This window comes from Catharus ustulatus, unplaced genomic scaffold, assembly GCF_009819885.2.
Source record: "Catharus ustulatus isolate bCatUst1 unplaced genomic scaffold, bCatUst1.pri.v2 scaffold_98_arrow_ctg1, whole genome shotgun sequence".
NCBI lineage: Eukaryota > Metazoa > Chordata > Aves > Passeriformes > Turdidae > Catharus > Catharus ustulatus.
In genome coordinates this window covers 42808-57197 of record NW_024879562.1, presented here as the reverse complement: position 1 = coordinate 57197, position 14390 = coordinate 42808, and the positions used below count along the sequence as shown (strand labels likewise).

General features: G+C 47.9%; 2 protein-coding genes and 1 long non-coding RNA gene across 3 annotated transcripts; 2 read left to right on the top strand and 1 right to left on the bottom strand.

The window, feature by feature from the left end:
* Positions 1-485: 485 nt before the first annotated feature.
* Positions 486-1413, top strand: LOC117011593 (olfactory receptor 14J1-like). The gene is made up of 2 exons (XM_033087011.1): positions 486-764; positions 857-1413. Exons 1-2 carry the CDS (start codon positions 653-655, stop codon positions 1411-1413), a joined length of 669 nt encoding a protein of 222 aa, XP_032942902.1. The 5' UTR covers positions 486-652.
* A 2494-nt stretch (positions 1414-3907) lies between these two features.
* LOC117011592 lies at positions 3908-6638 on the bottom strand. The gene is given in 2 exon segments (XM_033087009.1): positions 3908-4048; positions 5117-6638. Coding segments are annotated over 2 exon segments (1401 nt in total). The 5' UTR covers positions 6377-6638.
* Positions 6639-11108: 4470 nt separating this feature from the next.
* On the top strand, positions 11109-12171 carry LOC117011598. Its single transcript, XR_004421029.1, has 3 exons — positions 11109-11171; positions 11481-11640; positions 11822-12171. It is a non-coding gene; the product is annotated as an uncharacterized LOC117011598 (long non-coding RNA).
* Positions 12172-14390: the final 2219 nt, after the last annotated feature.

Sequence of the window (14390 nt, the reverse complement as noted above, 5' to 3'; positions counted from 1 at the left end):
GCGCGGGGCGAGCGAACGCGGCGCGAGCGAACGCGGCGCGGGGCGAGCGAGGCGCGGGGCGAGCGAAAGCGGCGCGAGCGAACGCGGCGCGAGCGAAAGCGGCGCGAGCGAAAGCGGCGTGAGCGAACGCGGCGGTGCTGACGGGAGAGGGGGACCAGCGAGCCCGGCGGCGGCGGCGGCAGCACCACCCGGCCAGCCCCGCCGAGCCGTGGCGCTGAGCTGGGCCACCCGGCCCCGTCGGCAGCCATGAGCGGGCCGAGCCTGCCTGGCCCCACCCCGAGCCAGTAAAGCCCGCCATGCCGCGATCCTGTTACTAATTGGCCGATTTGTGAAAGCTGCGCACGGATTCTCGCGACGAACGAAAGTGCGGCTAATATTCGGGGTGCGGCTTATCTATTGACAAAGACAGCAACATTGTCGAGGCACCGGGGGTGCGGCTTATAATCCGTGCGGCTTGTATTCGTGAAACTACTGTATGTGTCAGTAGGCAAATAATTCCTTGCATCTCTACCCTGCTGTCCATGTCCTGTAGACCTGGGAGTGCAGATGGTGACAAGCCTTTCTGCATAAGGAATGATTCCACTGACAAATCCTGAATATCCTGCCTTGTCCCTCTGCCACAAAGCCACAAACCCAGGGCTGCAGGGCAGGGATGGCTCCTCAAGAACCCCCTCACACAGGCCTGGCTACTTCTGGCACAGTTAGAAAGCACAGCTGGAGATCAGTCACAGACCTCGGTGAAGGTTTCCCAGAAACAAGGGTGGGTGAGTCACAGCGGGACATTCTATAGGGAATGGCCCAGGTTTGGCTCAAAGCAGCCTCTGCTGACTTGTCACTGTCCTTTATCCATGAACAGATCCCCATGGCCAGAGACAACAAATGTCCAACAGCAGCTCCATCAGCCACTTCCTCCTGCTGGCACTGGCAGACACGCGGCAGCTGCAGCTCCTGCACTTCTGCCTCTTCCTGGGCATCTCCCTGGCTGCCCTCCTGGCCAACGACCTCATCATCAGCGCCGTAGCCTGCGGCCACCACCTGCACACCCCCATGTTCTTCTTCCTGCTCAACCTGGCCCTCACTGACCTGGGCTGCATCTGCACCACTGTCCCCAAAGCCATGCACAATTCCCTCTGGGACACCAGGAACATCTCCTACTCAGGATGTGCTGCTCAGGTGTTTTTCTTTCTTTTTTTTGTTTCAGCAGAGTATTTCCTTCTGACCGTCATGTGCTACGACCGCTATGTGTCCATCTGCAAACCCCTGCACTACGGGACCCTCCTGGGCAGCAGAGCTTGTGCCCACATGGCAGCAGCTGCCTGGGCCAGGGGCTTTCTCAATGCTCTGTTGCACACAGCCAATACATTTTCCCTACCCCTGTGCCTGTTGCCCGTCAGAGAGACAGGAAACAACTAGGTTGTTTAGTGCGGTACTTTATTGAAGGCCCTGGGGTCTGAGGACTAGCGTCCAAAGTCAGAGCCCATCTTTCTCCTTTTTCGACAGGTTTTTATATCCTTTTACAAAGTGATCTACATACAATAGTACAATAGTACACATTCTTCAAGACAATACAGTTACGTAAATCTCGTAGATATTATTTCTAAAAGTCATAAATTCTACACGCTTGTCTACTCAAAACTATAGGTTACCCCCCTTTAATCCCCCTTGCTTGTCATCCCACCACCAGAACCCTTTATCATTGATTATACATTAACCTTTATCATTTATTTATTTTTCTGTGTTCTGCATGCCCTACTAGATCCTTTAATTATCAGTTTGTGGTTCTTAGTACATTCCCAGGGCCTGCTTGTGAACTGCTGCTTTCTAAGCCTTAGCATAACTACTGCTATTGCTATATCTACATTAGCTCTTTTCTCATTATTTTCGGTATCAACTCCCCCCTTTTGAGCATTCTTCAGATTTTCTGCAAGGATGCTCAATTCTTCAAGTAATGGTTTCTAAGTAGGATGGTGAGTCTTCTCTTTGAATTGGTAGGATTACTTCTTTCCGGGTTAGTGCTCTCATGACACGTCGAGTATGAGTTCCTTCTCTAGCAATCATTCCTAAAAGACATCTATACATAATCATGCAGACTACAATAATCAATACAATCATTATTACATATTGTACAATTGATGATATCCAACCAGAGACCTGGATTCCTAGGGAGCTAAATAGTGCTCCTACCCAATTATGTTCAGCTTCTTCCTGGACTTCATGCACTTTTGTTTCAATTTGTTCCAATTGACTTACGTCCTTTTCTACTTCTTCTGTGACATTTGGGATATGTACACAACAATGATCAACCTTTCCTTGGAGGTATCCACAGACTCCGTGTTCTTTTAATAAGAGCAAATCTAATGCCATTCTATTTTGGACTGTCATTCTTGTTGTTGCTTGCAACTGTAAGTTTAGATCCCTAAATCCTTTCTTTGTAACTGCGGCTAACCTCTCAGTTTGTCCCAATAATTTGTACAGCATCTCCCGGTTTCTATATGTAGAAATTTGTGCAAACAGGGATTCCAGTACCCATCCAAATTTAACTCCTGATGAGGGTTCATGCCACTCATCTTCATCTCCCAATCCTAGTTCTTCTGCCACCTCATTTGTTTCTCTCTTTGTTCGTGACTGTATCTCCCTTTGTGTTAATTTAGACTGTTTCCAGAGAGGGCAGAGCGTAGGGACCCCTAACGTAATCTACGTGACTGGGCCGTTAATGGGCATATGGGTAGTCCATTGTCCGTGCCCCATTACCCACACCGAATGCCCTGGACTCCTGACGGTAGTCGCCTGACAATCTTTCCAAGCCCCCTTTATTTCTCCTGTTATTGTATGATTATATCTTTGACATTCACAGCCCCATTTTAGTAGTATCCGGACTGGCACTAAACCAATTTGGGATTCAGGGGTATCACATGTGATAATTTTGCTACAATTCCAGCTAGGTGTGGGGGTCATTCGATCCCGTCTTACCACTTCAGTCCCTACCATTCTTAAATATTTTTGTTCCCTTTGGCCTGACCATTCGATACACCAATGTACTGGTCCTATGTAGCTGTAAGATTCTAACAAGCTGGGACCCCAAATCGTTTTCCACTGTTCCCATTCTTCCCTCCCTTCTTGACATACTATCTCATAAGAATACTCAGTGACTGGTTTTTGTCTTTTTTTTTCTTTACGTCATAAGAACACCATCCTACATCCTTGAACCGCCCAATTTTTGAAAAAACTGCATTTGGTAATTTTAGGCATTCACTCCTTTGTCCCGGCGATGACCATTTCTCTCGAACTGTATAAGTTTCCTCTGTCATCTTAGTATGGTTCTGCATTACTTTATTACATCTTTTTGTCCCATTTATGGTTTCTGGAGGCATTTCCCCAACGGGAATGATGCCCCATGGTATTGGATCTCCCGCCGCTTTAGGTAAAGGTAAACATGCAGTGATGGACGTAGTATTTTGTACTTGCCCAAAATCTCTAACTAATCCCACTATTAAGTTTTCTTGTCCCAATTCTTGTTGTGTTTTTCCAACTTCTGTCACCTGTCGTACTCTCCTATTCTTTTTTAGAATATCTACATTTATTTTTTCGTAGTTAAAGCTTTCTCTAATCCACACAACACATGAGAATTGTCCTACCTGATCAGCTTGCATATGAGATATCATCAATGTGGTGTTACCTCTTTGCTGTTCCATATCCCAAAGTGTCACGATCCCTTCTGTAAATACTTCGTCTGTGGTGATTTGTTTCCAAGCTGTATTTACTTCTTTTAATCCAGCTCTCTGGTTGCTAGAAAACAGACAGGTTAAATTTACTCTCACACCTTCCGGCACTATTACATCTGGCTCCGGAACTATGATTTTAAGAAACGCTTCTCCCACCTGCATTATACAGACTAATGTTAAAAGAACTAAGGCCTTGCCCTGAACACCATCTTTGTTGCTGACAGAGGCTGTACTTCCCATCTTGACGGGACCTTCTTGATTCGAGTGTAGTGAATCCAATTTTCGATCCCTTGGACTTTCACTGCCGTGTAGGTGGTCATGATCACCTGGTGAGGACCGCCCCATACTTCTTTCAAGGTTTCCGTATTCCAGTTCTTCACATATACTTGATCTCCTGGCTGGATGTCATGGACAGGATTTTCCAAGGGCAGAGGCCGGTTCCACTGCAATGCTCCTCGCAGCGCTGTAAGGACTTTATTTAGAGACAAAACGTAACTTAGCAATACTTGATCTCCTACTAAGTGAGGGTCCCCTTTGTAGGTTGCAGCATGATATGGTTTGCCATACAAAATTTCGTATGGACTTACTCCTATCCTTTCTCTGGGTTTAATCCTGATTCTTAGCAAGGCTAAAGGTAGTGCCTGAGGCCACTGTATCTTCGCTTCCTGACAAATTTTCTTAATCTGCCCTTTCAATGTCTGATTCATCCGTTCTACCTGGCCGCTAGATTGTGGTCTCCAGGGCGTATGGAGATCCCAAACTATCCCTAATACTCTAGCTACCTCTTGGACTACTCCAGCTACAAAGTGAGGTCCCCTATCTGAGGACATTCCTAATGGGATCCCAAATCTAGGAATAATCTCTCGTAGTAAGGTTTTAATTACTTCCTTTGCCTGGTTAGTCCTGCATGGGAAAGCTTCCAGCCACCCTGAAAAAGTACACACATACACCAGTAAATAACGGTACCCTTGTGCTTTTGGTAGCTCTGAGAAATCTATTTGCCAATAGTCTCCCGGTTGCAGCCCTACTCGTAACTTTCCTAGTTGTATTTGCCTTCGTGTCACTGGATTGTTTTTAATACAGACTGGACACGTGGCGTTAATCCGTTTTGCCATTGTTAACATCTGGTTGGAAATCACCTCATATTTTAAAAATTGTACTAATGCTTCTGCCCCCCAATGGCACTTGTTATGTTCGATTTCTAAAATTGTTTTCATTACCTTTGTTGGCAACACAACTTGACCTACAGCTGTGACATACCATCCTTTTTCATTCTTCTGGGCCTGGAGAAATTGAGCAAGTTTCTCATCTTCATGTGTATAGCATGGTTTCTGCTCAAGAAAGGAAGTGGCAGGGTTAAATCATGCTGGTAATAAAGCTAATTGTGTCCATACCTCTCGGGCAAACTGTTTGGCAACTCTGTCAGCCAACTGGTTTCCTTGGAATGCTTTTCCTTCTTCATTTTGATGTCCTCTTACATGCATCACTGCTACTGCCTGAGGTTTATGCACTGCTTCCAATAGTGCTAATATTTGTTCTTTGTGCTTAATTTCTGATCCTTGAGAATTTAACAGTCCTCTTTCTTTCCACAGAGCTCCATGTACATGTATTGCGCCAAAGGCATATTTTGAATCAGTCCAAATATTTACTCTTTTCCCTTGACTCAATTCTAAGGCTCTTACCAGAGCTTGTATCTCGGCCTTCTGGGCTGAAGTTCCCGGGGTTAAGGCTCGAGCTTCTATTATTTGTGTCAAAGTCACTACTGCGTATCCCGCATACCTGGTTCCATTTTCCACAAAGCTGGATCCGTCTGTAAACAGTTCCCATTCCGGATTTTCCAAAGGCTCATCTTTCAGGTCTTTCCGGCTGGCATACACCTGTTCAATGATTTCCACGCAATCGTGCGTCAATTCGCCTCCTTCTCACTGGCTGCTGCTCCTAAGAAATTCTGCCGGATTAAGATGATTAGTTGTTTTTAATTCAATGTCGTCCTGTTCTCGGAGAAGTGCCTGGTATTGTAACATGCGGCTTGACGAGAGCCAATGCCCCCCTGTTTGTTCTAAAACTGCAATGGCCATGTGGGGAACAAATACTTTCATCCTTTTTCCCAGAGTCAATTTTCTGGCTTCCCGAATTAGGAGCACTGTTGCTGCCACAGCTCTAAGACAACCAGGCCATCCGGCACTTACAGGGTCTAGCTGTTTTGAGAAGTACCCTACCGGGCGTTTCCATGAGCCCAGTTTTTGGGTGAGAACCCCTATTGCCAGTCTCTGTCTCTCATTTACGTATAGTTGAAAAGGTTTTGTAAGATCTGGCAATCCTAGCGCTGAGGCTTCCTTTAAGGCTTGTTTCAAACTCTGGAATGCCTTTTCTTGTGTTTGTCCCCACTGAAACACAGGGCTTTTGGCTGCCTCATACAGGGGTTTTGCTTTTAGTCCAAATTCCGGGATCCACAAGTGGCACCACCCCACCATGCCCAAAAAGGATCTTAACTCTTGCGGATTTAGTGGTGTGGGTATGGTGCAAATTGCTTGTATTCGATTAACTCCTAACTTTCGCACCCCTTGTGAAATTTCGCAGCCTAGGTAAATTACCTGGGTTCTTACCAGCTGAGCTTTTTCTTTCAATACTCGGTATCCAGCTTGTCCCAGCATATTAAGTAATCCAATAGTGAGTCTGAGGCAAACATCCTTTTCTGTGGAAGCTATAAAGATGTCATCAACATATTGTAGGAGAGCAAATAAGAAAGGTGGTTCTTTTACCTGAGTCGTCTTCCATTCTTCTAACTCTCGAGCCAATTGATTTCCAAAAATAGTTGGTGAGTTTTTGAATCCTTGTGGTAGACGCGTCCAGGTGAGCTGCTTCTTGCGTCCCGTGTCTGGGTTCTCCCACTCAAAGGCAAAGTATTTCCTACTTTCAAGTGCCAAAGGGATACAGAAAAATGCATCTTTCAAATCAATTACTGTGAACCACTTAAACTTTTCCGACAGAGCTGTCAACAATGTATACGGATTAGCTACAACTGGGTGTATATCTTTAGTGATGTTATTAATTGCTCTTAAATCTTGAACTAATCTATACTTACCATTTGGCTTTCTGACTGGGAATATCGGAGTATTGAATTCTGACTCACATTCCTGTAAAATTCCTAAGCTAAGAAATTGTTCAATCATGGGTGCTATGACTATTCGCGTTTCCAATTTCAAAGGATATTGTCTTACCCTTACTGGGGAGGCTCCTTCCTTTAGTTCTATTACAACCGGTTGTGCCGCTTTTGATTTTCCAGGTACCGCTGTTTCCCATACCCATGGTACTACAGCTTGCTCTATTTCTTGTGGTATTTCCGCTGCCTCAACTTCTTTTATTACAAACAACTTAACAATATTCTCCTCGGGAAATTCCAATCTTACTCTACCTTTTTCAAATATTATCTTTGCCTGTAACATTGACAATAGATCCCTCCTGAATAGCGATTCTGGGCTATTTGGCATATATAAAAATTGATGGTCAAATTCTTTCTCCCCAAATTTTATATCTAATGGTCGCAAAAACGTTCGTTCCTCAACTTGTCCCGTAACCCCCACTACTTGGATAGTAGAATCACTCAAAAGGTCCTAGCTTAGTGTTAACAGCTGAGTATGATGCCCCCGTATCTACTCTAAATTCTAACTGTTCCCCATCTACTTCCATTACTACTTTCAGGTCCTCATCTAGTCAACTTGAATTTTGATAATTCCCCATCATAAAGGCTTGGGCGACACCTTGTGGATTTCCCGGGAAAGCACCTGTATTATTCATCATTCCCTGATTTCCATCCCCACTAGCTATAATTCCTCCCCCAAAATCCATTCCTTGGTTGAGAGGACACTCATTTTTCCAATGCCCTCTATTTTTACATAGAGCACATTGATCTATCCCTAGCTGCATTCTTCCTCTTCCCATATTCAATTGACCCATAAGTCCTCCCGTACCCATCAACCTCCCCCCCGCTTGCTATCCCTTTTCCCCCTCTTAGTCCACGTCCTCGGCTCCCCCCTCTCATATTGTTTCCAGCCGCTTGCTGTAACACTGCTAACATAGTAGCCTGTTGTTTCCTGGCCGTTTCTTTTTCCCTATTATTATATACCTTACACGCAACTTCCAATAGCTTATCTAAATTCCGAGTATCTTCCCCCTCCAATTTCTGTAGTTTCTTTCTAATATCTTCCTGGGACTGCCCCATAAAAATTAATGCTAGCTGTAATTTTCCCAACTCTCCTTCAACTTCTAAATTGGTGTATCTACGAGTTGTCTCCTTAAGCCGCTCTAAAAAGGTTGACGGAGACTCATTCTTTTCCTGCCTGACCGAATACAACTTAGACCAATTCAAAGTTTTTGGTATTCCATTCCGTATTCCTTCCGTTAACAATTCCTGATAAGCTTTAAGTCTCCGAGACCCGCCCTTCGAGTTGGGATCCCACTCCGGATCTTCCCTAGGTACTAAATCATTTACTGTACCATCCACAAGCCGTAACCTAATCATTTCTCGTGTTTTCTCTGTCATAGCTTTAAACACCATTTCCTTTTCAGTAGAATCCATTATTGTGTCTAACAAAACTTGTAAATCATTCCAGTCTGAGTTCTGAGTCTTAATTACCATTTTTACCACCCGCGCAGTCCGTTCAGGGTCCTCCCGATACGCCCCCGCTGATTGTTTCCAGATTAGCAAATCATTTGGAGAAAAGGGAACTTTCACTACAACCCGTTCCCCATGCGGCCCGACTGCTTCACACAGCGGAACCATTAAATGAGCACCTTCTTCCTTTTTCTTTCTTTCTACCTCCCACCGCCCTCTCCGAGTTCTTTCACTTAAGGGGGTTCGTGGTATATCTGCGGTTTCTACTTTTGCTTCCCGATCCTCCCTTTCTACCTCTGGCATACTTTCTCCAGAGTCACGTTCCTCCATTGGAGGGGCACTAGGGGCTACCAACAAAGAAACATCCTCCTCAGGTTCCGAAAACCTAACCGAGCATTCCTTCCCTTTTTGCCATCCCTTACATCCTTCACAATTCACCTTTAATGTTTTCAAAACCATGATTCCGCACTCCTTTTGCCACTCTGGTTTGTCCTTCAAATAATAGAAGAGGTCTAAATACGGTATTTCATCCCATTTTTCATTACTTTGTAGGAAATGCATCAAAGGTGTAATAATGTCAGGATTCAGTGTACCATTTCTAGGCCATTGCATACCATCGGGTTCATATAAAGGCCACACATTATTACAAAAGTCAATCAATTTCCTTTTACTTAGTTCTTGACCAAAATTCCCCGCATTCCAATGTTGTAATAAACAGCCCAAAGGCGAATCGTCCGGGATTTCTATCCCGGAACTTGCTAGAGTTTTAAACGTTTTCAAAGGCATCATTCCCAAACAGAATAGACAGGAAAAGAAAGAAAATCTATGCAAATAGAAGAATAGACCAACCAACCAACCAACTTGTCACCCTCCGACGCCGCGGGGGAACAAGTACCTGACCAGCGAAGCTTTCGCCGCGTCTTACAGTCGGCGCCTAGGCTTTACCCAAGACGTCTTTAGCCCAACCCAGCGGAGCCGATGCTTCGTCTTACGGGCAGGCACCCAATACCACAAAAAAATAAAGCACCTTCGGGCTTACCTCCTGCAGTTGTCCGACAGGCGCGGGGTCGGGCACGAACCGATGACTCCCCGAGAATCACTCGGTGCCGGCGTGGAGTGGATCAGGACGCGAACCGCCCCAGTAGCCCTCGGAGTCCTGCCGCGGTCGCCAGAAAACTGTTGCCCGACAGAGAGACACGAAACAACTAGGTTGTTTAGTGCGGTGCTTTATTGAGGGTCCTGGGGTCTGAGGACTAGCGTCCAAAGTCAGAGCCCACCGTTCCCCTTTTTCGTCAGGTTTTTACATCCTTTTACAAAGTGATTTGCATACAATAGTACACATTCTTAAAGAAAATACAGTTACATAGATATTGTTTCTAAAAGTCATAAATTCTACACGCTTGTCTACTCAAAACTATAGGTTACCCCCCTTTAATCCCCCTTGCTTGTCATCCCACCACCAGAACCCTTTATCATTGATTATACATTAACCTTTATCATTTATTACTTCACTACGTTCTGCATGCTCTACTAGTTTGTGATTCTTAGTACATTCCAGGCCTGTCCAGGCCTGCCTGTTTCCCAAGGCCTGCTTGTGAACTGCTGCTTTCTAAGACTTAGCATAACTACTGCTATTGCTATATCCACATTAGTTCTTTTTCTCGTTATTTCGGTATTAGTGGCACCTTCCTCCAGGACACAGTCTACATCAAATTCGCAGGTGAGCCGAGCCTGGGGGATGCTCCTGGGTGTCTCATGCCCCAGCCTGGCTGGGGCAGCAGGGATTCCCCCCGTTGCTGCAGGTCATGGGATTGTTTCTGCCCAGGGATGCTGGGGCAAGGCTCTGGGAGCAGCAGCATCCCCCTGATGAACTCCATCTGTATTCCATAGGAACACTGTGCTACAGCCCCCCAGAATGGACCCACCTCAAATGTTACTACATCGAGGCAGCAATGATCTGGTCCCTGGGTATCCTGCTGTACGAGATGGTCTGCGGGAAGCACCCGTTCAAGAGGGGCCAGGACATCATCTGGGGCCAGCTCAAGTTCCCACAACGGCTCTCTCAAGGTGGATCCTCATCTCTGGGCACAGGGGAAAACCAGTGCTGGGAGACAGCAGCGGGCTCATGAGCATCCTGCTCTTGCAGCTGCTGAGGAGGTGGCACATGTCCTGCTCTCCTCCAAAACAGGGAATTGACTGGAAAGTTTAGTCCCAGCTCGGAGCACATCCAGCAGAGCCTGGGCATGGGAACAGTGGGGCAGAGTGAACAGGATCCTTCTCCAACTGACTGGTGATTTCTGGTTTCTCTTCCCAGAGTGCCAAGATGTCATCAGCTGGTGTTTATCCATGCGCTCCTTGGACAGGCCATCTGTGGAAGATCTATTCTATGACCCTTGGCTGCAGGATGTTCATCTGCCCTAGAAGATGGGAGACATTCACAGGCCCCATTTGATCCTGGAGCCTGGATCCAACAGCTCCACACATCTCTTGGTGATCAGAAGCAAAGTCCTGCCTGTACCATGGAGCAGGGGTCATCAGATGGGAACATCTGTTCTGGAGCTGAGCTGGTCTTGTAAGTGCTGGTGGCCACCATCCAACCTGGTTTTACTTGTCCTGGTTCAGTGATGACTGAGTCCCTGGGCAGAGCACTGACAGCCTGGTCTGGGCCCCAGGGAAGGAGAAACAGCCCCTGGAGAAGCTGGACCAGGTGGGGTTGCTGCAAGGACAAGCTCAAGGATGACAACCTCTTCCTTGACCTGGCCACTGACAGTTGGAGATGATCCACTTTGATTCTGGCACCTTCTTCAAAGACATGATCCACGCCCAATTTGCAGGTGAGTCCACAGCCAGGGGGATGCTCCCAGATCTGGGCACGGCATGGCCTGGTTGGGCACCAAAGGTTCCCCTCTTTGCTGAAGTGGATGCAACAAATTCTTCAGTGGGCTGCCAAGCTGCTTTTTGGCTCTGGGCAGCTGCTGAAGGGCTGGATGTGCCATGGCCGGCTGCAGGCTGGGCACATGTGCTGCTCCCAGAGGCAGCAGTGACTGGGGGGTTTGTGCCCAGCTCTGGGCACCACGGGTGGCTGGGACAAGGGGGACAGGAGCCTTCAGCTGACAGGTGGGTTCTGGTTTCTCTCCTTGCAGCCGGGCTCTGCGGATGCTGAGGCAGCTCTGGGCTTTGCCAGGGCTTTGCTGGGCTCAGCCCTGGGCACAGCTGGGCCTGCTCTGCCCTCACATGGCTCTGACAGCTTTGCATCAGACGAGCCCGTTCTGAGCACACTGCCTGAGCTTTCTGCTTTTGCAGGTGAGTGAGACTCTCCTGCAGGCCAAGACGTTGCAGTTAGGGGACACACACCCAATTGGCAAGAACCCAAATTCTCCACAGTCCCAACTGAACGCCTGGATCTCCACAGGATGTTTTGTGTCCCCCACTCTTCATTCCTTTCTGGCTGGAATGGTGCAGTTGCACTTTCTTCCTCCTCTAGAAGTGCCACGAGTGGGCAAAACCTGGCGAGTGGGCCGTGTTGCTAAGGCAGTGCAGTCTGGAGCTGATGGATGGAGAATTGCCCTTCTGCCCTTCCAAAGGAGAGAAAAAAGCTGTAAGTGGGACTTTCCATCTTGAGAAATCACTGACAATTTCAAAGGAAATGTGCACCTCATTTGAAGGGTGAGAAGGAAGGGCATCTTCTAAAGGATTTGGGATTTGACAGAGTTTAGATTCCCAGTCCTGCTTGGAGCTGGCAGGGCCCAAAGCAATTTCCTCTTGCTTCGAACCACAATTTAAAAGAACAATATTGGAAATAAACCCCAAAATTGTTTTTAAAAGGCTGCTTTGGTCAGTAAGATGGATTCATACCATCAGCACATTTACAAAGTAAATAACTTAGTTCTTGTTTTACAAAGATCAGTTACCCCTTTATCCAAAGGTATGAACTCTTTTTCACTAACACTTTGTTTTGTTTTTATCTTTCACATATTTTTCTGTGGTTTTTTCCTTTACTTTTTTTTTCCTACTACAGGAAACATGTCCTAAAAAAGGAGTGTCCTTTGCTCCTGATTCCTGTGTGGAGCAGCTCCCTTCCTGCTGGCTGAGCTGTTCAGGGAGAGCCCAGCAGCTCCTGGCCCTGCAGGGCAGAGGCTTTTCCCTGTTGCTGGCACAGACTGATGGAGCAGCACTGCTGAACACGGGGACACATGGAGGGACCAGGAGCAGCTGCCTTTGTCCACCTGGAGCTCCAAGGCCCAAACTCTGAGCAGACAGGGCTGGAAGAGACTCGCAGGCTCCCTGTTTGCTGTGCTGCCCCACTTGTGCCCAGCCCAGCTCTGTGTGGGGCAGAGGGAGAACAAGGGGCAGCTCCCTCCCAGCCCCCAGCCCAGGGACCCCTCTGGCCCCGGGGCTTGGGGCACTGTCAGCACCTGCTGCTCCAGCCACCGCTTCTGCTGGCACTGACAGCAACACCCAAATTGTGGCTGATCCCGAGGGAGCAGCAGCAGTGCCTGGATCTGATCCCTGACTCTGGGCAGGGCTGGACAAATGACCCCCACAGCAGCAGCAGCAGCAGCACATGGACCTGACTTTCAGCACAGCCCCTGGCACTCTTCCCTCCCGTGTGCAGGGGTGTCACAGCAGCCTGGGGCACCTGGGAGCCCCCAGTGCCAGCAGGGACTTGAGATGGCAGCCCTGGGCTCCTGGAGCTTGTGCAGGGAACAGAGGTGGGGACTCCCTGTCCACGTGGAGCTTCCAGATGGAAAAGGCTGCTGTGAGCAGGCAGCTCCAAGGGCACAGAAAGGAGAGGCTGGAGCCCTTGATCTGTGCCAGTTCCACAGTCCTGGGCAGCAGCCACCGCGCCCCAGGGGAACAGAGGGCACAGCAAGAGGGACAAAACCAGTCAAGGTCAGAGACTGGGAAGAGCCAGAGCTGGGAGCAGGAGCAGCTGCTTCACTGCACCCTTGGAGAAAGCTCTTGGCTGGTTCAAAGTGCTGAATGGCGTGAAGGGCAGGGAGGAGGCCACACCAAACAATGCTCCTGGATCCACACCCTCCCCTCTCAGTGTCCCAGAAGGAATTGGATGAAATGTGTTCTTCTATCTGAGTTGTCTCGTTCAGCATGAGCAGCTCAGCACCAGGAGCTAAAGGAAGCTGAAGCCTCAGGCCTCAAGAGCTGACCAAGAGGGGACTTTTGGACCAAAGTAATGCTGCTAACATGGACCTAGCTGAATGCAGCAGATGGAATCCTGGAATTATAGAGTCCTTTCTGTTGGGAAAGACCTCTGAGCTCACCCAGTCCTGCTGTTCACCCAGCACTGCCAAGCCCAGCACTAAATCACATCCCTGAAGCCTGGACAAGAGGCCCTGACTGAGGCCTGGACAACAGGCCCTGAGCCAAAGGTGATCTCTGGATGAACCTTCCAAACAAATGTTATCTTTGTATCCACTCATTAACGAAATGTGCATGGTCATTGGCACTGTGATAGATGTATGCATTCATTAGTGAAATATGGATTGACCTTTCTGTATTTAGAAGCCAAACAAGGCCATGAAATCCAACATCTGGCCTTGTCTGGGGCTGTATGGTCAAAGCCAACTCCCTTGGTTCCTCCTTGAGCCCTGGCCAGGCTTTGGGAGGAGCCCAAGAGGAGGATGAAACCAGATGTTCCTGCACCAGAAGTGCTGTCACTTTGTTTATTCAGCACTGTCAAAGCTGGGCCCTCTCCCAGCAGGGTTGGAAGCCTCACCTGTGGCTGGAGGCACCTGCAGGAATTCCCAGTGTCCAGGAGTGGCTCTGCAGTCCTTGGCTGTGCCAGCTTCCCCCAGCTGATGTGTGGGTCTGGGTGATGGTAAAGCCTGGGGGCAACTGATGATGGATCTTTCTAACTCATTGTGGGCAATCTTTGGTAGTGATGACTGGGTGCATTGCTGAGCTTCTCCTTGTGCAATTCTTTGCAGCTTTGTGCTATATAAATTACACAATTCCTTCAGTTGGTGTCTGTGTCTTTGGTGCTGACCCTGCCCACTGGTGAAATTGAGTCCCATCGTGTCTAAGTGTTACCTTGG

Excerpts from the sequence above, each read along its gene's own strand:
- LOC117011593 (XM_033087011.1), top strand. The coding sequence starts at position 653 with ATGGCTCCTCAAGAACCCCCTCACACAGGCCTGGCTACTTCTGGCACA. Across the intron at positions 765-856 it reads TTTCCCAGAAACAAGGGTGG|ATCCCCATGGCCAGAGACAA; the intron begins GTGAGTCACAGC and ends ATCCATGAACAG.